The sequence below is a fragment of the Phodopus roborovskii genome, unplaced genomic scaffold, assembly GCF_943737965.1.
Source record: "Phodopus roborovskii unplaced genomic scaffold, PHOROB, whole genome shotgun sequence".
Lineage (NCBI taxonomy): Eukaryota > Metazoa > Chordata > Mammalia > Rodentia > Cricetidae > Phodopus > Phodopus roborovskii.
Genome location: NW_026126119.1, coordinates 26,510 through 52,682, shown reverse-complemented (window position 1 = coordinate 52,682; position 26,173 = coordinate 26,510). Strand labels below are relative to the sequence as shown.

The 26,173-nt window shown below is 41.1% G+C and overlaps 1 protein-coding gene across 1 annotated transcript; it reads right to left on the bottom strand.

Annotated features, from left to right (window-relative positions):
• Window positions 1-13: 13 nt before the first annotated feature.
• Window positions 14-26,173, bottom strand: Dipk2b (divergent protein kinase domain 2B). Its single transcript, XM_051179505.1, has 5 exons — window positions 25,806-26,173; window positions 17,489-17,753; window positions 6,516-6,689; window positions 3,317-3,605; window positions 14-2,186 (listed from the first exon to the last, which is right to left on the bottom strand). The coding sequence occupies exons 1-5, from the start codon at window positions 26,027-26,029 to the stop codon at window positions 1,846-1,848; spliced, it is 1,293 nt and encodes a 430-aa protein (XP_051035462.1). The 5' UTR covers window positions 26,030-26,173; the 3' UTR covers window positions 14-1,845.

Sequence of the window (26,173 nt, the reverse complement as noted above, 5' to 3'; positions counted from 1 at the left end):
TGTCTCACTATCCTCCTGGGGGCATTCAGGTAGTTTTATGCTTTGCCTTCTCCTAGGATTCAATCAAGGAGGACATATGATCTTTGTCCTGATTCAAGAGGTGTCTAGGGCTGTGCTACTTTCCGAGTCTCAGCAGCTCCATTCTTTAGAGTCCCATGTCACTAGTCTGGAGGAGATGTCTTCATTTGTTCCTCCTTCTTGCCTGCTTCACAGATATGTGGTAGACGGCTAAGAGTAGGGTGATGGTGAGTCCCATCTTTCAACTCCCCCAGGGAGTGACTCAAAGTCACTCTAGTCTTTAGTTGAGAGAGGCCAGGCCTGGCATGTGTACTGGAGAGACCTGGGGACAGTATGTATGAGGCTGTAGTCCCTTTCCTGGGTTCTGGTTGGGAGGCTGGCTAGGCACATATAACTGCAAGCAAGTCAGTAGGGAGATGGGATCGTGATAATGCACGTGGGAGATGTGGCCAGACTTCATTCTCAACAGCCAGCCAGATGATACCAGTATTAAGGCTTCTCAGGCATGACAAGCCACTTCTTGCACCAGTTTGGCCTGTCATCCTCATGGTTGTGGCTGCCAGGGGACAGTGTCTGGAGCAGTTGAAAGGCAAATCAAAAGGCCACTCAGTATAACACAAGATGGGGTTTATGTTTAAATGTATTGGATAGTCCAAGATGGGAGTCTGAGACTGATGAGGAAGGCAACAGGGAAATGAACTGGCAGGGAGGGTTTTAGCATTATCCCAGCAAATCCCTTCCTCCCTGAGTCTTTGTTTCCCTATGTGCACAGTGAAGCTTGTTAGCTGGGTGTTCTGACCTCCAGGGTGCTGATTTAGAGGTAGAAGAAAGGAGGCAGATTAAACAATCCCCAGGAATAGAGGCCTAAGTAAAGAGGCTAGGCAAAGGCCTAAGAATCCTCTATGATTGTTAAGGAGGCATGCACAGAGGCCCATGCCCATGTAGTTAAATATTTTAAAGGCACAACAGAGTTATTGTTGAGGAAAATGCATTCCATTGGTTGACGTTGACCTTGAAATAATGCTTTCTTCTTCTTTTTTTTTTTTTTTTTTAAAATAGTAACTCGTAAGGCTACATTTTGATGAAAATCCTAGGACTCCTTAGAGTCTTGTGCTGGAGCATGTGGTATGGAAGAGAGCAGGCCCTGTCCCAGGCTACAGCTACAATGAACAATGAAACCTATTTGGTGCCCCCAGGCTGCTGTGATCTGAAATCTGTCTTTGTAGCTAAGCTGCAGTCACACTGCCACAGTCTGTCCTGGCTAGCCCTGAAAACACAGGGACAATAAAACAGATCTATTTGTGGGAGATAGGGAGCTCCTTTGGTGTGTGGCTCCATCTTGGTCTGGTAGATAGCCAGACACTCTTTCTTGCATTGCTTACCTTTTGCTGGGTTCAGACTCAGAGAGGAAAGTGAGTAGGAATAAGAGTGTAAGTTCCAGGAGCCTACACCCCTGCCTTCACCCTGCCCTCTGACATATATGTTTCTGGAACATGCTTTGTGGGTCATAACTATATTCCTGGGCCCTTTATATCAGTTTTCTTTAACTTGTGAGAGCCTGGTAGAGTACAGAGAAAATGGAGGTTCAAAGACCCAGTGCTCACACCTGGGTCTTCCTATGCTCACCTCCTGACTGCCATGGTGTTCTAGCCAGTGCTACCAATTATGCAGTGTCAGAGTTTCTTTCACTAGTTTTGAGCATTTCTTAGGAAAGGAATATACTTAAATATTTAAAATTGAATTGCTTATTCCAGTTTGCCATGGACTCAATAAGGGTCTTAGAAGAGCTTGTGGATTGTCCTTTTAGGCTAGTTAGGCCTCGGCCACTCAGAATCTGTCATTATATTTGCAGTCTGGGTAGCGGTAGGCAAATCTAGGATCACAGGTTCTCAGTGGTCTCAAGATGTCCTTCATCTGGCTGGTGGCCCTTAAGACTTCCATGTCTGTGCTGGAATCCTTGCTACACAGGCTAAGGGCAGAGTCTATTTCCTTTTGCACAGGGGAGGGAAATTTTCCCTGAAGAAGTTGAGGCAGCAACTGTTGACACACCAGCACCAGGCTTTGCTTCTCAGGGACAGTGTCACAGGAGGACAGCTGGAACTGACATCCAGAAACCAGGCAGCTAAAAATGTCTTCGTTCTCTCCAGTCCTGGTAGCTGCTTGGATGCCTAGAAGAGGGATGGAAAAATGTCAGATACTATACAACCTATTCTTGTTTGGGGGATGGGGAGGGAAGTGAGGGGAAGATGGGAAGGGGATGAGAGGGGACACTGCCAATTAGAATTGCTGAGTGAAGTGGTTTAGTTTCCAAGTATTTCCCCATCACCAGAAGATTTAGGGCTCAAGAACACAATAGCCCCTTTGGAGAACAGCATTGAGTAACACTGTCCTACAATCAGGCTAAGGCCCAAGCTAGGGAAACACAATTGTCTCTATCAGAGCTGGGGTTTTACTGTAGAAATTATAATCACATTGTTACTTTCCTGTTATTACTGAATTAGGAAAGTGAGGATAGTATTAGGATTTGTTTCATTGTACACTTAGGATAGAAAGTTGGGGTGGAAAAGATGTTATCCAGAATATGTATTCAGCAGGTGTCAATGGGACCAATGTTTGCATAGCCTGAATATTCTGGTATCAACCTTTCTTCTTAATAAAGGGAAATCAGGAAGTGAAGAAAGGGTTTGCTTTCTCTCTCTCTCTCTCTTTCTCTCTCTCTCTCTCTCTCTTTGCGGCTTTTATTTATTTTTTTAAGAATGCTAGAAATGAGAAAAAAATCTTTTGTTCTATCATTGGGCTCAGCAAAATTTGTCACTTTGAGAAACTGGGACTTGATGGTTGAGCCTTTGTAAACAGTGAAAAACACGACTTGCTCATACAGCTCATTTGCTTCCATGTTTTTGTAATTTTAGAACTTTACAGAATCACTATGTTAACACTGACTACAAAGGGTACTAGTGCATCAAGGCATCAGTTATGTCTCAGATCAAGGCTCAGAGCGTCTGAGGAGAAAGGCTCTGACAGGGAGAAGGGCTAGTGAATGAGATACAGACTGCCCTGGGGGGGCATACCACCATGGACAATGTCCCTTTCAGGCAAGGCCAAGTTCCCATTCCCTTTGGAAATAAAGATGAAACAGAAATTCAAATGGGGGATGAGGGGACATTGTTCTCTGACATTCCCAAAACTTGGATTACTCTGTGACACACAGAGAGTACAAAGACCCAGGATGCTTCCTTAACTTTGGTTATCCTGACATCCCCCTTGACAGCTGCTCAGCCAAGCCCATGCTGAGTACCTTCCTGCTTGTCGATGATGCCTAGTGAACTGGCATCCCGGATGAACAGATGCCCATTGTCAAAGATGCCAAACATGTCTGCATCAACATGGGTGAAGTAGAAGAAATAGTTCAAATCATTGTTCCTCAGGGACTCCAGGACCCCGAGGAGTTGGTAGGCAAGGTCAGCGGCTTGCTCTGGAGGTGCATCGTAAAATTCTTGCAGTGGTCTGGTGCTGGTACTGATCAGGAATCTACCACAGGAGCCCAGGTACTTGGGCAGTGGCCAGCCCTCCGCCCCGGGGAAGATCTGCCAAGCCGGAAGGAGCAGGCGTTAGACACAGAGAGAAATCTCACAGAGGCAGCTTGCTTCTACCTCTGGCCCACAGCCCACACAAATAATCTTACTGCCCGCCTGGATGTCAAAACATGCTGGCAAAACATTTCTCCATCTTCTTATACCTTTTGGAACGTGGTAAGGCCCTTGACCTTCCCCCACTTTTGCAGTGTATTGCCAATGGAAGGACTCAGGAAGAAGGCTGCTCTCATTGGTATAGTGGATCAGATTTTACAAGTTTCTCCAAGTGGGACCTGAGAATGCTAACCAACTTTCAGTGATTTTTTTTTTTTTTTTTTTTTTTTTTTTTTTTTTTAGTGGTACCCAGGATTCAGGGAATATCTTTCCTTTAAGTTGTGACATTTAAAAAATATTATTAGTTTGCACTTTTGAAGATGCTATTGCTTAGAAAGAGGCCATGGGAAAAACTAATAAAAGATAAACTTCAGGGCAACTGAAAGATTAATAATAATAATACATTACAAATATGGTATCATGTGTGCCTGTAGTTCCAGGTTTTCAGGAGGGTGAGGCAGGAGGGTTGAGGCCAGTTTGGTCAACAAAACTCATGAATAAGTGAATGAGTAAAACAGAACAATGTAAGTATCTGGTTCTGGGATAGGACAAGAATAATGCAGGTGACTGTCTCCACTGCCAGGCTGAGCAAATCTATATGACTCTGGTGACTACACACTCAAAGATTCTTCTCAACTGTCGGGAAGCTTCCAGATAGACTAACACTGGTCTGGGGAGGGGTATCCCAGTCTGTCTCCTTGTAAAAGAGCTCAACTTATGCATTTATGAGATGGAAAGCAAGGAGGGAATTCTAGATGGATTTTTCTTGACAATTTTTTAAAAGGTTTTTTTTTGGTGTGTGTGTTTTTTTTTTTTTTTTTTGCACTTCATAAATGAACCCTGCATCTCCATCACTCCCACCCCTCTCCATCTCCTCTAGTTCCTCCTGTGTTTCCCTTCTTTCTCCAAATTTCATGATCTGTTTTTTATTATTGCTACATGTATATATATACATACATATATAATTTATATACATATCTAATCACACATGTGTGTACAACATACTGAGTCCATTTAGTGTTATTACTCATGTGTATGTGTGGCCAGAACTGACCATTTGGAATTGGACAATCTATGTGGGAGTTTGTCCATGGAAAGGACTGATTCTCTTTCAGTAGCCATTGGCCACCTGTATTCATCTATTTGTAGGACCATGTGGAATATTCCCAGTTCATGTTAGAATCTCAACTGTTGATCATTTTTTTTCCCCAGTGGAGCTGTGTTCAGAACTGATAATGAAGACTATAAATTCCACTTTCCTTTGTTTACATTCTTAAGAAAACAAAGTAAATCTGGGTGGTGCATCTTAGTGGCAGACTGCTTATCAGACATACACAAGGCCCCGAGTCCCATCCACAGCACTACAGAAAATTAAAACAAAGTAGACTTCAAAGTTTTCTCTCTCTCTCTGTCTCTCTCTCCACCCTCTCTCTGTTAATTTTCTGGTACCTTCTATCCCCTTTAAGTCATGTTATAAAGTATCATGCTCTTTGCAAGTTGAGCTTCCCCTAACTGGGGCACACCTTATACAGTATGTGTCTCCAAGGGACAACCTAAAATTGCTGACTTGGTTTAAAAAGCCACTTCTTGGTTCCATAACACACTCTTTCTGGATGAAGTCCAGGATTGAGTGAAGCGTCTCAGCCCCATGGTCTCAGGTCATGTCTCTCAGGAGCCAGATCTCAGGATAACCAAGGTGCCAACAAAAGTTAGAATTGTGAGGAAAAGACCTCCAAGAAGACCCTAGAGCATGTATGGCAAATAGCAGCTCCTTCTCTTCCACTAGTATGTCAAATGCCAAAGACACTGGGAAGGTTTTTGTGGGCAGAGTGAAGTTTCTGATGTCTCTGATGTCACACATCTCAGGGTTTAGGTTTCATGGCTGGCAGTGGCTAAGACACTTTTTCTTTCTGAGCCCCAGTCAGATAATAATATCATTCTGGGAAGCTTGTGGTGAGAACTAACTGACACTGATAGCAAATCTTCAGCACAACACCTGGCATGCAGCAAGAGCGAAATAACTACCAGTCTTCATTGTGTAGTTAACCATTAGCTTTTTGGCAACTATTTAGAAGCTGTCTTTGTTGTGGCTCCTTTCTTCTCAACCTATATTTTTATGTGACAGTATTTTTAAGATGGTCTCATTATACAGACTTACCACCATGCCCAGCATTCCCTCCTTTTTCCCCCTCTCCTCCCTTCTCCTTACTACTCTCTCTCCCTCTTCCTCCTCTATGACCCACACCTCAACCTTTTACTCTTCTTTCACCCCTTCTCCTCCCCTCCAACTTCTGCCGTCCTTTCTGTCCATTATATGACTTAGGTATCCTCATCCTTCACTCTTGGTCTGGGGAATTTAGCTCTACATGTTCTATGCATGTCTGTTAACATGGTTCCCCAGGCCCCAATACATCTTCATTTATTTGATCACTTTCAGTTTTTTTTTTTCTCCTTTCCAAACACAGCTTTTCTGAGTGGCTGTTTTACCAGTCCCTGAGCTTGCTCAAATGTTATTTATTTTAATGGCAGATATTGAATTTGCCTACCTTCACAAATCCCTTCCTGGATGTCTCAAATTGTAAAGTTGGCTGCAGTTGCCTGCTATCTATAGCCACAGCCCTGCATTCCCATACCTCTTTCCTCACTAACTTCCAAGGCTGTCAAATGCTTACCTGATGGTGCAAATGCACTAGTACAGATTTGTGGCCCCAGGACATGAAGCAGAAGGGGAGAAAAATCAACCCAGGGATGACTCTGAAAGCTCAAGATGGTATTATAACCTGGAGGGATTGTGGGGTCACTGAGTACCTGAAGAATGATGGGGTGTGCATTGACAGCCAGTGTGTAGAGGAGACGAAGCTTGTCACGGTCAGTGAAGTGGTCCATGAAGATACTGCCAGCATCAGCCACTTCAGCATAGCGTCGAACCACACGATCTAAGAGTCTTTGTGAAGGGCAGCGAAGAAAGGGACTGGGCAGGCCCTGAAGACAAAAGAGAGAGAGATCCAGGATGGGGAGTAGTTGCTGGACTCTGGTAAGATATTGGTTTGGGGGTTCAGGTGAATGGTGGAGGATGGATCTATGGGTGGTCAAGGATGGGATGGAAGCCCCTGGGAGGGGCACAGAGGATGGAATGCTCCTACAGGTTGGCACAGGAAATGGCATAGTGGGCTATGCAGGGATTGGGGCACTGGAGGCATGGAGGCCTGCTTTGTCTCTTTGAAATTTTTCAGCTTGCTTTTTTTTTTTTTTTTGCTTCCACACAGAAAGAATAGCATCAAAAGAGAATTAACAGTGCCAGCCATACTGCTGTCTATGTGCTTGTAGTGGAAGCTCATTTCCCATGGTTTTCTGCTTAAAGAAGAAGATTAAGGCTGTCTTTGATGGATACAGAATGTCTAATGTAGGGACTCTTTCTAAAGGGGCAGTTGGTAAAGTTAGCTCATTATCCAGACTCCCCTTGAGGATTTAGATTTGGAGATCCATCTGAGAAAGGGGGGGTCTTATGATAGAGCCATGAAGAGAGCAAAGATTCTGTGAACCAAAGTGATTGAGGACTTATGAAAGACAATTTAGAGCAAAAATTACAACACTGTTTTCTTGTAGAGCTCAAGACCTCTAAGCTTCCATATTAAATTCTAAGTCAGGGGTGGTGCTATGGTTTGACTTTGACCCTCAAATTTCATGATTGGAACTTTATTTCTCAAATTCATGTTAATGATATCTGTAGGACTTTTGAGTGGTAATTAGGATTGGATAAAGAAAGTGAAGAGGGTAGTCCCGATAATGACATTAGTGGCTTTTTAAGAAGAGAAACCCAAGCTACCATATTTGCTCTGTCTCATCATGTGATGCCTCTGCCAGCTCATGATACAGTATGAAAGCCCACACCAGATGCTAGTATCACATTCTTGGACTTTCCATCCTCAAAACCCATTAGTGAAACAAACAGCTATTCTTTAAAAATTGGGGGTGGTGGTGTTCATATATAGCAACGGAAAACAGACGGAGACAGCATCGCCACAAATACCTTTTCCAGAGAGTGGGAACACTGAGTTTTTGTTCATTGTCCTAGGGAAGCCAAACAGCTTCACCAGTTCAGGAAAATGTGGCTTTACTGAGGCACTGAAGGAAAGGCACTGGTTAGGGCAGGATGTCTTGAACCTACCTTTGCCTAGAGAGAATAGTCATTGCTTTTTCTCTCACCTCACAGGAATGAACCTTCAAAAAATCTTTTTAAGCATTCATCCTCCTGGGTTTAAGATAATTTGTATTATTAATTGCCCACAGTTGTTCTCAGTGACTTGGTGTTTCCAAACAGCAAACATTGCTCAAAAGGTAAAGATTTAGTCACATGTGAATATTTGTTCTGATGGAAATATGAATGTATGAAAGAAAAGAACATCAGTTACTCTGAGAAAGAAAATCTGAGATCAGAAGTATGACTTTTCACCCTAAAGACCAGAAGTTTAGCTTTTCTCTGTAAGGTCACCTCCGACAACAGGATTTAGAATGCTGAAAGAAATGCTCAAGAAATGAAGTTGTACTCTGAGTGAATTAGCTGTTCTCAAGCTCTATTAGCCTCCAGGAGAAAATTTTAATTCAAATAAACCTACTTCCAGTTATACACCTGAACACTTTTTACATGATTTTTCTGTTAAGTATGCTTGTAACGGAGATGAGGCTAATCATGCATCACAGTTAATCAATGGGTTACTATTAAGACAATGAAATTTAATAATTGTCTCAATTGTCATGGTTAATTAAACCTTCCTTTATTCAAAACAGGAATCTCCTTTTTTTTTTAAATCAGGATAAACAACTGACAGTTCTATGCCTACTCTGATTTTGTTCTTTTAATGAAGTTCTTTTGTGTTATTTTTTTTCTCTGAAGTGCCAACACAATAGGAAGTGTTTTTGGTGTGTCAATCACCATTCTATAAGTGTCTTCTAGCATGTTGGTGGTTTTGAAGGAACCACATGGATGATTTTAATCATGTAGAAATCCAGTAACACCCTTGTCATTCTCAGACAGGTGACTTCCTAGGCATAGATCATCTTCTTAGCTCACTGTTGCATGTACTAAGTGAGGGAGAGGAATTTGCAAGCAGACAGTCCCTAAATCATTTCAAGTTTCCTTTGAAATCTTCTTAGTAAGTTTGCTCTCTGTTACCTAGACAGATCAACCCAGATCCCTGAAATTGGGTCACTATTGCAAAGTCACCTGCAAAGGGAAATGAGCCCAAGGGAGGTGTTGAATTTAGAATTTATCTTAGAACATGTTAGAGTGGATCACATACCCAGGACATATTCATTTAACTGCAAGACTTGGTAAGACTGGTAAATAATACGGAAGGTGTAACTCAAATCACAAGTTCAGCCTCTCAAAGACTTAGTTTGTAAGACAGGTCCTCTCACTTCTTCTTGTGAAATTTTTCTTTTCTTTTTTTTCTTATTTTACATATCGATATCAGTTCTCTTTCCTTCCTTCCCTCCCTCCGTCCCTCCCTCCCTCCCTCTCATCCCCCCCCCCCAACACCCTGCCAGGATTATGCCTTCCAGGAAGGTCCTCTCATTTCTAATGCCATCTTTTCTTAGGCAGAGTTTCTGTTTGTTTAGATTGTTGGTTCTTTGCAGAGACTCTAAGTTGTTGGTTCATGAAGATGCTATGAACATACTTTAAAACTTTAGTGGTAGGGAATGGTTCAACACTTGCCGAGTTTGATGCCTGGGACCCAAATGGTGGAAGTTGTCCTCTGACTTCCAAACAGGAAACACACACGCACACATACACTCATGCCCCTCTAGTGTAAAAATGTTCATGTCCTTGTGGTCAGTGGTTCTGCTACAGTAACATAATGAAGCAACAGAGAGTATGCAATGTCTAAAGTTGTAATTTCTGGAGTCAGGAGAAAGGTCTGCATTCAAATCCAAGTTCCAAAATTTACTAGTTGTCTAAGCTTTGAACATATATCTTAGATTCCCCATCTATAAAATGAGAACAAGAGTGTCTCAGATGCCAGAAATTAACTGTCACGAATGAGTATAAGGTGGGCTTGGCCCACTTCATAGTCAGCATGTGGTAGCTTTGAAAAGGAAATATGACATAACAAGATTCAAACAAAGTCTTTGCACTAACATGCTCTTCAAAGTATATTTTGATAAGGGAAAAAATACAACATTCAACAGTAGCAAACTAAATTGTGTTGTATCAACATGATGAAATGCTGCTTAGTGTTTTAATAGGAAGGAGACTAGGATGTGATATGCAATTGAGCCATAGGGGAACATTACATATAGAACTCATCTGCAACCAAGTTAATTATGACTAGAAAAATTCTGGAAGGAAGGACTCCAGAATGTTCACAGTTGTTGCCTCCGTTATTGGTGATTGTCACCTCCCCAACTTCCTAATGTTTTGGTTCCTTGTTTTATGGTGCTGAGTATAAAACTCAGGGCTTTCTTTGCACATACTAAGCAAGCACTCTACGACTAATCTACATCTCCAACCCCGAGTTTTATAAATATATAGATAATATGATTTTTTTGTTGCTTTTTTTTTTCAGGACAGGGTTTTTCTGGGTAACAGTCCTGGCTGTCCTGGAACTCACTCTGTAGACCAGGATAGCCTCAAATTCAGAGATCTACCTGACTCTACCTCCGAAATGCTGGCATTAAAGGCATTTGCCACCATGGTGAATGATACTATGGATTTTTATCCATGGGGGATTATGGCCAGTACTACCCTATATGTATAATAAGCCCCTTATATAGAATGGCAGAGTATTTACATAAAAGATAAGCTTTACATCCTTCTGTGGATGCTAAACCATTTCTAGTGCTGTTATTGGTTTGAATTGAAAATGTTCCCCACAGGCACATGTTTTGAACATTGGCTCCTTAGGTTGTGGTGACACTTTTAAGAGATAAAACCTAGCTGGTAGGTGACTATGAGTAGGTTTTCTTGTTCCAGTCTCAAACTGTGTACTTCTTGGCCTGTCATTCTACCTCCCAGTGAATCGAGGCTGACGGTGTTGTGTAGGAGGATTGCATGGTTGGAAAATTCTTTATACTGACAGGTCTATGCAGAAATAAAGAGATCTATAAGAAGTAACTTATACTACACATATCTGATAAATAAATTGTATTCAGAACATAAATATAATTTGTATAACTTGTGAAAATCAATATTAAACACAGAAAATCCCACATAACAGACAAATGCCTTATCAAAAATCAAAGAAGCCAATACACACATGAGAACAGGCTGTACACCATAAATTATCAGAAAGTGCAAGTGAGACCATGTGAGATACTACTAGACACCCACTAAAATACCTGAAGTTCACAATTAATAATAGTGAGCTGATGAAGATAGGAAAGAGAAGTCAGTACCCTCTCTTCCATTGCATATAAGTAGAAGCATATATTGCACACTGCATATAGGAAAACTAATTGGTAGTTTGTTCAGAAATATGTCCATATATAATGATATGACCTTGGAAATTCACTTTGACATGCTTAAGCTCATCTGTAGGCACATATAAGAATGCTGACACCAATCATCGTGAATGAGATAACCCAGATCAAGAAAGACAAACATGGTATGTTCTCACTTATAAGTAGATATTAGCTGTAAAATAAAGGATAACCATGCTACAATCCACAGTCCCAGAGAGGCTAGGTAACAAGGAGAGTTCAAGGCCCAGGGGAGGTAGGACATCTAGATCTCTCTGGAAAGGGGAAATAAAAGAGACTTTTTAAGTGGATTGAGGGCTGGTTGGGATGGGAACATGAGCAATCGGGTTGGGGGGCATTACATGAGACTACTGGAAATGGGGACATTTCTGGGTCAGATACAAATCTGGTGCAAGGGAATCTCCCAGGAATTTACAAGGAGGACCCTAGCCAAGACTCTTAGCACTAGCAGCTATGTAGCTTGATCATCTCCTGTAACCACATTGGTACTCAGCTCAATTGTTATCAGAGAGGCTCCATCCAACAACTGATGGAAGCAAATGCAGAGACCTACAGCCAAACATTAGGCAGAATTCTAGGAGTCCTGCAGAAGGGAGGAAGAATTGTTGGATCAAGAGGTGTCAAGGACACTACAAGAAAACTGACAGAATCAGCTAACTTCGGCTCATCCGGGCTCAAAGAGACTAAACCAACAACCAAGGAGCCTGCACGGGACTGACCTAGGCCCTCTGCAAATATGTTACAGTTGTGTAGATTAGTCCTTTTGTGGGACTCCTAACAGTAGGAATAGCAGCAGGCTTTTGGAATCCTACTGGAACCCTACTGCCTAGCTAGCTTTAATACAAGGGCACGTGCTTAGTCTTATAAGAAGATAGATTGACAGTGAATTTTTAGGGAATTTCTTCCATCCCAAGAAAACAGCTTTTTTTTTTTTTTTCTGAAGGAATGCATTGTCTCTCATTATGTGGTAAGGTAGACAACCTTTTTTGTTGTTTTTACTTCAGTTTCTTTAATTGTCATGGTTCCTGTTCATTTCAAGAACCTATGACATATGTATGACAAATCTAGCTGATCCCTACTCCTGCAGCTGTGCCTACCCCAGTGTGATGGACTCTATCTCTGAAAACTGTGTCCCCAAAATAGACCCCTCCCTTTTCTCTCCAAAAGTTTAATTAATTAACTCGTGTGTGTATGTATGATGTGAGCACATGACACGACATTTACATGGAGATCAGAGAGTACCCTGTTGGAATCAGTTCTTTTCTAGCATGTGGATTTCTGGGATTGACTTCAGGTTGTTAGGCTTGGTGGTAGATACTTTTACCCACACTGACCCATCCTACTGGCCTCAGAAATCTATTTTGATCTTGTTCTGTTGTCATATATAAACTGAGAATAAATTTACTTCTTAACAGACAGGAAGGTTTAGGAATCATGCCTTCCACAAAAGCCTAGATAATATTTCAAGAGGAGAGTTAACACAGTTGGAAAAATTATGTTTACTGTAAGTGGCCCTGATTTCAGACTGAATTAACATGTACTATGTTTGTATTGTTCGTCCACATGAAGGACCAAACGGTTTTTACAGCTGCCAAATACAACACTGCATTGATTTCTGATTTTCCTCTGAGCAGTAATTTGGCAAAGACTAATAAATCATATACATAGTGGCAATATGGACTCTTTCTCATTCTTATTTTCTCCATATTACAATTACAATATTTTAATCTGTGATGTAAAGATAATGCTGTTAAGTCCCCAGGGGTTTTCTTTATCTTTTTATTCTTTTTGTCTGATGTTACTGTATTTTGATTAGAGAAAGTGGTCTTTAATATTTCTAGTTCCAAAAATATATTGAGAGATTTTATGGCTTAATAAACACTTTTTGAACATAATATATAAGCTGGTTACATATTATTTTATTGCATGTAACTTTCTTTATATATAGAAAGTATTCTATAATTTCAATGTTTAGCTTCTGCTGCCTTTGTGTTATGCGAACACACATATAGGCACAGCCAGTTGAGAGACCTATGAGTCAAGCCACATTTACAGGAAAAGCATCTGTTTCTCACATGCATGTAGTTTGCTCTAAGCTGTTCTGTGCATAAGAAAAACCACAGAAAGCACCAATTCTAAATAAAGTAATTCTAAATGAGCCATGTTTCTCCCCATATCCAAAGGACTCTGAAAAATGTTTAAATTACAATTTAGTCACAGTAAAAGGTTGATGGTAACCAATACTAAAATACACTAATTGTGGAGCTAGCGAGTTGACTCAGTTCATAAAGCACTTTCTGTGCAAGGATGGGGCCTAAGTTTGGATCCCCAGTGTCCATATAAAATCTGGGGACAGGTGGCTCCTGGGTGTTCCCTGGTCAGTCAGTCAAGCCAAAGTGGTAAGCTCTAGGTTCAGTAAGAAACCCTGTCTCATAAAAAAGAAAATGTAGAGACATGCTTTAGGGACATCCTGATGCCAATTAAATAAAAATACAATAATTATAAAAATATACTGTAACAAGACTCATTTCAAAGCTGTGAATTGCTTGTTTCTGAAATTTCCTATTTAATATTTTTGAATGGGAGGTATAAAATGGAACTGCAAATATATCAAAATGGAGAAGGATTTCATAGCAAAAAATGGAGGATGGCTTGATGTCTGTTGAGGGGGCTTGGTTCATTAATGTGTAAATGCTGGGAAAGTTCAAAGCCCTGGGGAAACAAGACCTTCTTGCATGGCCTCTCTTGACTGTCCACACTTCAGTTCTCCTTCAGCTGGGGGCCTCCCTCCTCTGTGACCTGTCTTATGTTTACTTTTAATCTAGTCTTCCCTTGCCTCTTTCTCTCTTCTTAAACTTGGATGTGTTAAGCCTAGGAAAGCCTTTCAGCATGATTGCTTTGTTTTTGTTCGTAAGGTCCATGGAGAATGATTTAGGAAGCCTTTTATGAGACTGAATGGCTGACTTGTCCCTTTTGCACAATGCAAAGAGAGTCTGGAAATCACTAGGTCAAGTGTCTTAATCTTGTTTTCTGAGACAGGGTTTCTCTGTATAACAGCCCTGGCTGTCCTGGCACTCACTCTGTAGACCAGGCTGGGTCCAAACTCACAGAGATCCACCTGCCTCTGCTTCCCAAGTGCTAGGATTAAAGGTCTGTGTCACTGACTTCCAGCTTAATTATTTTTCTATTGCTGTAATAAAACACTATGACAAAGGCAACTTAAAAAAGAAAATGGGCTTATGATTTTAGAGAGTTAGACTCTTTGATGGTGGAGCAAAGACATTGGCAGGAAGGGCTGAGAGCTCATAGCTTGATTTTTCAAGGAGTCAAAGAGAGAGAGAGAGCGTGAGAGTGAGGAACATAGAGAGAAAGAGAGACAGAGAGAGGAGACTGGGAATAGTAGGAGTCTTTTGAAACCTCAAGTCACTTTATTCCACCCTCAGTGAAACACCTCCTCCAATGAGACCCCAATCTTTCTCAAATATTTCTACCAGCAAACATCAGCCTATAAGGTCTTTCATTGAAACCACTGTACAGGGTCTCAGTTCTGTTTGACGTAACTTCTTTGTTTCAAATGTGAGTAGTAAAGCCTCACTGATTCTAACACCAAACAAATCCCATTATTTAAAATCATAGTTGTTTCAACTATCAGCAATCCCACAGCTGGCAGGGGAAATCATGCTGTGAAGACACCATAGCACCTCTCCAGTGCACCATGAAAACTTCTGTGGGCAACAAACAGTATAGTGATTACTTCTCAAGGGTTCCCAGAAGTCTCATGAGGCGTCTGTTGGGGCTCATGAATGAAACAAAACTGTCCCGCGAGGTACTGCTGGCAAGACACTTTTGATTGCTTGACTTTTGTCGCCCATGAATGGTCATTCCCTTTGTTTGCTTTTGTCATAGTGTCTCACTATAGAGCCCAGGCTGACTCTGCATTTGCTTCAGTCTCCCAAATGCTGGGGTTACAGATGTGCTCCCATTGTGCTGGGCTAGTCATTTCAATTTTGACTCCAGTGTTAGACATGTGTGAAAATGATATAGCCAGCAGTAAAGCAGTAAGCTTTTTTTTTTTTTAATTTCAGTGTTGATATAGTCACACTAATAATTTAAACAAACAAACAAACAACAACAACAAAAAACAAGCAAAAACCCATGGAAATGTTTGAAGGGTCCCAGACCCAGTGGCTTGTGAGGAATTAAAAATTTATATTCTGAAAAGTAGCTGTGAATCTAATATAAAATTGCATCTCCTCGAGAGCATGTTGTCACCCCCTGATTGGTATCACAATGCAAGTAGTGCAGTCTGCTACCACACTGGGGTGTCATCTAGAGTTCTGGGACCTGGTTCCCTCCCGGTATCCTTCCAGTTCCTGTAAACACCCCTTAGATATTTTTGAGCTAAATTTAAGCAAAGCTGAATTTACCTTGTTCAGCAGTTACATATAAGAATATATTTTGATTAGATGATTAAAAAGTGTTTTGGTGAATTTGCTTATTTCCCCTATTTTATCTATTCAAAGAAATAATGGAATCTAGGAAACAAAATTGTCAGCCGTTTTGGTGTAAACAAAGCGGTTGAAAGACTCTGTATTGCCATCTAGTGGTCAAAAAGCTCCTCGTCCAGCTAGCCCATTCTCCTAGGAGAAGGTATTTAGGACTACATCCCAGGCAGATTAGATGGTTCTGGAAGGAATGGAAGGCAGACACGGTGGAGGGTATGTGATTTTCCCTTTCCAATCCCTGACTGGCTGGAACGCTTGCTCTTTTGCACTTGGTATAACAACAGAGGAAGCCTTCTTTGTAGTCTTATGTTCTCAGACAAGCACTAGGGGCAACCAGAAACGTTAAACACACAGGGTTGCCTCTTCAAAGAGAGAGACACATAACCTTTTTTCCACCCAGAAGGATGTGAGCAGACATGATTAATAGCCTGGTGACTTTTGCACTATCTGTGTGGCCAAGACGTGAGCTTCTCAGTCTATAAGTCCTATCTTTCTGGAAGATGTCATACATATTTTACAAAGAGTATTCATCAATATACTTATGTCTTAAGCTTTCTTGTACACACGGGATTGAGTTATCACCAGAAGTTATTCACCAAATTTTGCTGTGCTTAAAAACCTCAAAAATCTCATGCCTTAAAACTGCTTGGGTTCATACTCTTGAAATTTGAACTGACACTGACTACTTAGTCGAGTTGAACTGAACTACTTTCTTGCTTCCTTGGGATCAGATTGTTACTCTACTGGCTATGGTGGTAGCAGAGATCCCCACAGACTTTAGAATGTCCCCTTGTATACTAGGAAGTTCCTTCTTTTGCAATGTTTCTCAGTTTCCAGATGGAAATAGTCTTGCCATGAGGGGCTATGTGCCTCAGTATGGTCCTTGTTAACAGGAAGGTGGGGAAAAGGACAACCTGGGAAAGCTCAGGTTTATCCAGGGTCAAATGGTGGCTTTAAGACCAGCACTATACTCTTCCTGACACCTAATTTTAAAACGATTTCCACAATCGGCGGCAGTGGTGGTGGTGGTGGTGGTGGTGTGTGTGTGTGTGTGTGTGTGTGTGTGTGAGTGTGTGTGTATGAGAGAGAGAGAGAGAGTCTCACTATGTAGCTCAACTGACCTTTAACTTGTGGCATACTCCTCTTGCCTTTACCTCACAAGTACTGTGATTATGGGAACATGCCTTCATGCCTAGCCTTTATATGGGAGCTTCTATAGACAGAGGCTCACTACACTGAACCTGGGGGTTGGCAGTGTATACAGGGGGAAAATTGCACATGAGTTTGACTCTGTCAGGGGAATGGGCTGGTAAGGGTCATTCTGGCAAACCTTCAGCTGAAAGGTGACAGCTAGGGACTGTTTATCAAATAATCACTGAGGATCACATAGATGAGAGTGGTTGGAGAAAATCTTAATTCCTGTCTTGTCACAAGCCCCTCTGTTTTACAATTGCTTTGTCACACTTTAGATAGACCACAACTTTCCCTTTTACTTAGATCAGTGGTTCCTAACCTTCCTAATGTTGCAATCCTTTAATACAGTTTCTCATGTTGTGGTTACCCCAATCATAAAATTATTTTCATTGCTACTTCATAACTGTAATTTTGCTACTGTATGAATCATGAATTCATAAATATCTGGGTTTCCTGATTGCCTTAGGTCACTCCTTTGAAAGTGTTATTCAAACCCCAAAGGGGTCGCAACCCACAGGTTGAGAACTACGGTGTTAGACTGAGCTGTGAGGTATGATGGGATATCTGCCAACACCCCACATTCTACCTAAGGCCCACACTCACCTGCACCAGGTCGGGTGTGAGTCGCTTGGCCTGCAGCCATTTCTGGAACCTCTCTGTTTTCCGGAGGATGCGCTCAATGCTGCAGGTCTTTGGAGCTGATGCAGAGGCACAGATTCTCCTATCAGAGATCTCACTTTGGTACTTGCTGACAAGTTGAGAAACTTCCACAGGGCGCCAGGCTTTGGAATCATCTGAGTAATTTGCAGCATAAGTAGGCAAGTCATAAGGAGGCAGTCCCAGGTGGGAAGCCACTGAGTTGTCAAACCTGTGGGAAGCATAGGATAACCCTGTGAGCCTGAGGTCAGCAGAGCTGAGGGCCAGAGAGGTGGGGCAACAGCCTGCCAGATCACACCTTTTCCTTTGATTTATTCCAAATTCTTTTTACAAGAGGATTATCTGTATTGGACCAAACTTAGAAGTGCACATGGGATGTCAAAAAAAGAAGTCATACTAAAACTATCCTCTATCCTCTTCCCCCTAATGTACAGAATAGCTCTTTGAACTTCGACCCCATTTAAAGAAAATAGCGTTTTTGTTTTGTTTTTTTTTTTTTTTTTTGAGACAGGGTTTTTCTGTGGTTTTTGAGGCTGTCCTGGAATTAGCTCTTGTAGACCAGGCTGGTCTTGAACTCACAGAGATCTGCCTGCCTCTGCCTCTTGAGGGCTTAAAGATGTGTACCACCACCACCCAGCTAAACATTCACCATTTTTTTTAGAAAGATTTATTTATTATGTATAACATGTTCTGCCTGCATATATACTTGCAGGCCAGAAGAGGGCACCAGCTCTCATTACAGATGGTTGTGAGCCACCATGTGGTTGCTAGGAATTGAACTCAGGACCTCTGGAAGAGCAGCCAGTGCTCTTAACCTCTGAACCATCTCTCCAGCCCAAAGACAATAGCTATATACTTTTGTTTCCTTTCATGCTCCATACTCACCCTACAGGCATGGAAACCGAGGCTTATAGAGCTTAAAGTATCTTACTCAAAATAGAATGCAGTGTTGACAATCAGATGTATAAAACACCAAATCTACATTTATATACTCTAGTTGTCCAAACCTTTGACCAATTCCTGGGTTCAAAAAACACAGTTCTCCAAGAGGCTCTTGGGCCTGAACTTGAGAGACCACTTCACTCCCATATCCAACGCCAAGGAGCCTCATCAGCATTGATTTAATCCATCAGCGCCAAGCAAACTTCAGGCACCCATGGCTGCTTCATGTCCATCAAATCTGATGCAATCTGGCGAGCAAGTGTGTGACTGTGCACCATGGCTCAGTCAGCCTTTAATTCTCCTCAGGGGAGAGGCACTGCTTTTTGTCATCTGCTGATTTTCTAGGCTCCACGGTTACCCTTTCTAGCAGAATCACCTCTCCAGCTGTGTGTTGACATTTCCATTATGGATGAATGTTGAATCTGCTTTTGATTTATGTCTGAAAAGATTAATCAGAAAAAGTTTGCCTTCCTTATTATTAATTGAAGGTTGTATTGCAAGTGAGACTCATACTATATCAAATACTGAACTTGAATGGGAGTTTTAACTTCTTGTTGTTGAACACTATTGGTCAGCCCATGATAATGAGTTTTAGCTAGTATATTTTCAATGAATTAGCATTTTGATGAGCTCCAATCTGTATAATGTTTTGTTTTCTTATTCATATAGTTCATCTTTGCTCAAAGAGATTACAAGTTTTCCACTGATTGATTTATTTATTATTTGTTTGTTGATGGCAGTGCTGAGGAGAAACCTCAGGGCTACCCAAATGTGTATGCTACCCAAATGTGCAATAACTGAACCGTACCATCAGTTCTATCCTAGTATTTTCATAGCAAGGCAAGAGACAGAAAAATTTCAAAGACAAACGTCAAGGTCAAGGATCAAAAGATGGAAATTGCAGGTCTCTTAATCACTTCTGTATTAGAGCCTCAGCCTCTAACAGTTGAGAAAGAGCTACAAGGAAGCTGCTTTCTGCAGTTCAACTGTGTAAACTGCAAGGGATTCAGGGCCAAGTGGCTCTGTTTAAGAATCTTGTCACAAGGCCATTGAAGAAGATGAACTTGAAAAGAGCTTGAAAAGCATTACCAGAAGTTTCAGGACAACTGTGGGGACCCATTTTCCCTTCTAAGAAGGATTAGAAAGGGCTCAGGGCCCAGAGATAGTCCTGCTTTCATTGGCTTCTCTTGCTTATGAAGTTCCAACCTCACAAAGGTCCTGAAACTTAAGATTTACAATGAAGTGATAATGATAGTAACTTAAATTTATGAAACCTTGAAGTATGCTATCTTCTTTGCTAAACTCTTTGTGTATATTAATTTATTTAATATTTTCATGTTGCACACGGGGTATCAAACATACTAGGCAAATGCTCTACCACCGATCTTAATCGATCCTTTCATTATACCCATGAGGTTGTTATCATTATGAATTGTTCAGGTAAGGACCCCGAGGCCTGGGTTGGTTACATAATGTTTCCAAAGATATTTGACCAGGAACTGCAAGAAATAGCATAATAGCATTCAACATAGCAGAGCTTGCAATCCTCAGAACATTACCATTGTTTATTTCTTATATAGTCAATTTTATGAATTAACTCATGGGAGTGGGTCAATAATATTATGTAAGATTAACACAGGCAAGTTCTTAAAATGTATTCTGTTCTTGTCCCCATTTCCATCTTGAAGACAGAATATATGTGACTTGTCTGAAAAACCACAGACAATTAGTGACAAAGGGATGCAGCTCTCAGGGATTCCATTCAACCAACTGGTAGAGTTGAGGGGGGAGAGAGACTTTTTTAAAAAAACTGTTATCATTTTCTGAGGAGTCTTTGATGACATGACAGTGTGCCTTTGTAGGTACTGGAGCTCCTGACTGAGTAAAAGGGTAAAATGGAAGAAGCCAACTGAGCACTGGCACACACCTCTTTCTGCCAATGCTATGCAGCCAGCTGCTGACCCCCTTCTATGGCCACAAAGCTGCCAAGTCTTTCCTGGCATATCTTCCCTGCTATGACAGATTAGATTACTCACAAACTATAAGGCACAATAAACCATCCCTCCATTAATATACTGGTTATTTTTTGTATGGTATCTGTTCATAAAGACCAGAAAAGTATCTTTTGTGAATGGGACAAAGAAAAAGCAAGGGAGAAGGGATAGCAAGAAACAAAACATAACACAACCCAACTTATCATTTGTTTTCTGGCAAGCACTTCAATAATCAGTAAGAGATGTCTGAACATTCTTTAAGGTTTTAGGTGTAGCAATTATGGATGTTAGGCCAATTACATGTAGTCCGGAGGAAGAGGAAATGAATCAGTCCTGGTAAAGGCCCAAGAACCCCTAGGAGGGATCCTGGTCATACATGCCTCCCAGAATATTTCTTGTTTCTCTTCTCTCCTTTGTACATCTTTGCACCACACTGAACCCTTAAACCATCCAGCATTTTCCCAAAGCTTTTTAGGATATAGTCATGTTATTTAATAGTTTACTATGATCTTTCTAGGCCCACTATGTGCTGTTCCCCTTATAAAATTGCTTTGATCTTACTAAGTCACTGCTGACCCTTGCTTAAACCACATATTTTGGGTCTCTGTTAACATTTCTAAAACACTGCCACTAAAACACTCCTTCCTCTTTCATATACAACATGGACCAAGCAGGTCCTGGAGGATCCTCCTGGTTGGTGGGAGCATGCAGAGTTTCTTTTCTAAGTATATTTTCAATAGAAGGATCATGTCTGTCAGGCCCACCTAATTTCCATGTTTCCTACAACATTTTTTTTTTTTAAATTTAAGATGCAAAAGTCAACACGTACTACACAGCAAAACCAGTCAGAACACATTCCAATTGTTTTTTGGCAGGGGATAGCATTTCCCTGTGTAACCCTGCATGTCTTAGTACTCACTCTGTAGACCAGGCTGGCCTCAATCTCAGAGATCCACCTGCCTCTACCTCCCAAATTCTGGGATTAAAGGCATGCACCACCACTGCTGGGCCACCTGGTAGAGCATGGGAAGCCCCTGGTGTATCACAAAGGACAGGTAAAACAAAGATGGCAAAGTACATTCATTTGCTAATTGTGGATCTTGAGTTTACCCAACTAGCCTGGGATGCTAGTCTGTCATTTGCATCCTGGCATTGTCTAGTGCTGAATGAGGACCAGGGCTGGAATGTACACACAAGGACCAGGATAGAGAATTGCAGTCAGGCTTCTGAGCACCTGAGTGGACTTTCTGCTGAGGCACAAGGAGAATAATTTTTAAAAACAGAGAAATACTTCGAGAGGAGATAAACAAGAAAGAGATGAACAACTATCCCCTTAGAGGGAGGTAAAAGGACTGGCCATAGTATTTGGAGATAGAGCATGCCAAGAGCTCTAGTTCCAGCCTCAGCACCAAAATAAGCAAGCAAAAGAGGGAGGAAGGGAGAGAAGGGGAAAAAGAGGAGAGTGGGAGTGGGAGGAGAGGGAGAGAGGTAAAGGCTGTGAACTTTCAGCTTAATAAAGAAGAAACACAAAAGGCCAATAAACATGAAAAATCAGATTAAAAAAAGCTTGGAATAAATACAAGCTAAAGAAAGATTAATATTAATATTATTTCCATAAAGAAATCAGATCATACAAAATTAACTTTCCAAAACTCTTAGGATATAGTCATGTTACTTAACACAGTTCACTATGATCTTTCTAGGCCTGCTGTTCCCCTTATAAAATTGCTTTGGTCTTACCAAGTCACCTTTGACCCTTGCATAAACCACAATTTTTGGGTCTCTGTCAATATTTCTAAAACCCTGCCATAAGTACCCTTCCCCTTTCATACACAATATGAACAAATATTCATATATCTACTATATATAATATGAAGATATTATTTTCTCTAGTACATTATTATGAATAGTAATATATGTAATATATATAATTTATTATTGATCAATATTAATATCATATCAAGTATTTGTGAGTGTGCAAAAATGAGCTTTACAATTAGGAGTACACATTTGAAGATATTTAAGCATATACACACGTATAATACTGAAAATTAGCTTTTTCTTCCAAATATACCATTTTTAAGAGTTTGGCACAGGAAATTAATAAGAGAGATGCACAAAATCTTGTTTGACACATCACTGTTTGTAATATTGAAAAGTGAAAAAAATCCTGTTGTCTCATGCTTGTGGGCTAGTTAAATATCTTATAGTTGGTTGATGTAATTTGATATCCTGACGCCATTAAAAATCAAATTATGGAGAAGAATATTTAATCATGTTACCAAATGTTCTTCATATACTATTAAAGTTCCTAAGAATATGTAAGAATGCTTGGATCTTTGCTCAGGTGTGCACGTGCATGTGTATGTATTTGTGTGTGTGCATGTGTGTGTCTATTTGGGTGAAGATGCTCCTATTTGTATGCATGTGTGAAGGTCAGAGGTTAATGTCATGTATCTTTGTTAATCATCCGTCAATTTTGTTTTTGAGACAGCATCTCTCACAGAACCTGGAGCTCTCTGGTTTTGGCTAAACTGGCTTGTCAATGAGCTTCAGGATCCTGCCTGTCTCTGCCTTTCCAACACTAAGATTGTTTATTTGTTGTTAATAAGCTCTCTGGGGATCCATCTGTTACCACTTCCCAGTTCTAGAGTTATAAACCCATACAGCCATGGCCAGTTTTTATGTGGGTGCTGAGGGTCAAGTTCACAGCAATCACTTTACCCATGGATCTGTCTGTCTGGCCCACCTGAGAATAAATTCTATATGATTTGTATTTTGAATTTTTCATAATATTTCTAAAATAAGTAACTACTGATTTACCATGAAAGAAAATTATTTATAAGGTAGTGAGACAAAGGATCCTCTCTGCCTCTTTATGTTGAGGTTCAGTATTCTCAGCACAGAGTGCTGTGACCCCACCAATCTTCCTTGTGTGATATTTTCCTGTGTGCATGTGCACACTTCCTCTTCAGGCACACATAGAACATCATCTTGAATTTTAATGAGACAGTGTTGCAAGGAAAACATCTTGAACTTGATGAAGGAGGATGGGAGCCTAGAGCTCGTCATTGGAATCCTGCAGTTTCTTTCTCTCCTAGTTTAAACTAGATCCATATCTTCACTGCTACTTTCTCTGAGTAATCAGCACACTCCACTATATTCTTGGTTTTCTGCACCCCATTTCCTAGGTGGGAATTCCTGAGTTCAAATTCAACGTCTCCATATTTATATTACTTCCTTTCAAATTGCATCAGTCAACAAAATGAACACAGAGCTGAATCCAGATGGCTCCTTTCTGCCCCCTTTTGTCTGGTGACCTCTCTTCTGGTTCTTCAGTCCCTAAAAGCATCCCCAGGCCAGTCTGCCAGTGGCTTTCCATGAGATCACCCTGAAGCATAGATTTTATTTCCCAGCTTTTTGCCTGCAATGGAGCAGTCTAAATTAGGGATCATTCACCTTTAGAAAGCATTTACAAAAGGCTTTGTGGAGATGGCTCAGTGATAGATCACAGCTCAGTGATAGAGTACTTGGCTGGCATTTGAAAGGCCCCGTGGTTTCATTTCATCTCCAGGAAGAATAAAATGGAAACCAAAAATCCTTAATAGCAAATGTCCACATAGACTTCCTAAAAAGTCTCAAATCTTAAGATCTAGAGAGATAGCTCAGTGGTTAAGAGCACTTCTCCAGCTGACCCAGGTTGGAGTCCCAGCAGTCAAATGGTGGCTCAACTGTCCATAACTCCAGTCCCAGAGAGATCTGACACCACATTTTGGCATTCTCAAGTACCAGCCACGCATTTGATGTAGACACACATGCAGGCAAGACACTCATATATATGAAATAAAATAAAATAAAAGTGAAGTTGTTCTGTCACATACCCACAGAGTTTTATTCAGTCATAATGAATAACAAAATTATGTCATTTTTAGGAAAATGGATGGAATTGAGGATCATCATATTAAATGAAATAAGGTAGACTCAGAAAGACAAATATCACATTTTTTCATATGTGGAATCTAGATTTTTTTTTTAAAATTAATGAAATGAAACTAAAGAGGAACTATTTGAGAAGAGGAAGGGTATTGGAAAGAGAGGGGCAAGAAAAAGTAATGGGATAAACACCACTAAGTCACATAATACACATGCATGAAAATGTCATTTTGTACAATGAATATGTAGTAATGAAAAAATAAAAAAATAAAAAGTCTAACATTTTTGATTGGCCTTTTCTATATTGTTCCTTTTTAATAATCTATTGTAAAAATCACAGGTATGCTTGACTAATAGAGAAGTTGCATATCATTGCTTATGCCTTTTGTTTGGTCACAGAATCTTATAGCAGCAGGTTAGGTGGATTTTGGTGGCAGGGGTGGGGAGGAGAAAAGGTGTAGGTCAAAAGGTGGTGAAAAACCTGGGAGCTACTGATTCACTGGCAAAGTTTCCCATTTCCTGGCCCAGCATTCAAGGGTCTGTGCCTTGTATGTCATTTCCAGCTTTTCCCCTGTCCATATGTACTTATAACCATGGCTTCAGCCACCAGTACCTCTCATCTCTCCCATACCCTTGTTTATGATGTTTCTTGTTCTGCCTTCCCCTTCCCACCACCCCTCCTCACCCCATCCTGTAAGACCTTGCTCAGAAATCCTCTCCCCAGAAAATATCTCTGTAGTCAGTGTTCCCTGTCTGACACGTCCAAACCTCACTATTATTTGTATTACTGTCCTTTCTTCTGACACCCTAGAGTAGAGTTGTGGTGGCTCTTCCCACTTGGTCCCTGCCTGTTCCTAGCCTTGTTGAATGCTCCATGACTATGGGTTGATAGGCATCATGCCCCCCCCCCCCTTTTTGGTGACAGCTACATGCATCAAAGTGAACTAAACTCTGAATTTCCTCAGATCAGTACCACACAACAGAAAACAGGCTCTGAAGTGCTGGAGCAAACTGTTTTTGTTTGTATCCCAGGTCTGCTTTGGCCAAGTCCATTAATCCAGCCACTGTCTGCTTAATGTCTGAATAATGGGAACAAACTGTCAACACCCAGGATGGTTTACAATGTATGCTTTCTATATATTTCATTCTTTCCATTATGAGGAATGAGTAGGAAAACCCAACAGTCTCAGGCTACTCCAGTCATAGAAAAGAATTTCAGCTTTCATTTTCAAAGGGAACCTTAGGGCTGAAATTTGGCTTCCACGCTTGCCCTCCCTATGTCAAACCATTATGACTATTAAATGCCTTCGTCCAGCTCCCACCCCTAAATGAAATATCTTTATACTGAGATAAGCTCAGTTTGTTCCTCAGAGTAATTTGATGGCAATTCTGACCTTATTTCTTCTTTAAAGAACTTCTTACAAATTGATGTCCCGATGCAGGCATTGCATTTATCAAGACCGAGGAACGTCCTTCCCAGAGTGTAGTTGCTTCTGACTCGGGGTACCAGAGAAGGAGGGGGAGAAGCTGGCGAGGAGAAAAAACAGCTCAGCGCTGAGACCCACAGCAGCAGCCGGGCTGGCCAGCGCTGGTGGATGGCTCCAGCGAGAGCCTCCATCCTGTGCTCTGTGCCGTGGTGGTGGTGTTGAGTAGTGGACCCAGAGCTGTACAGAGGCCAGGCTTGACCAGAAAGGAAGCTGTCAAAGGCAACTGGCCTCAGGATGCTGACCCTGTCCCAGCTTCTAAATTTCTGTCTGAGGAT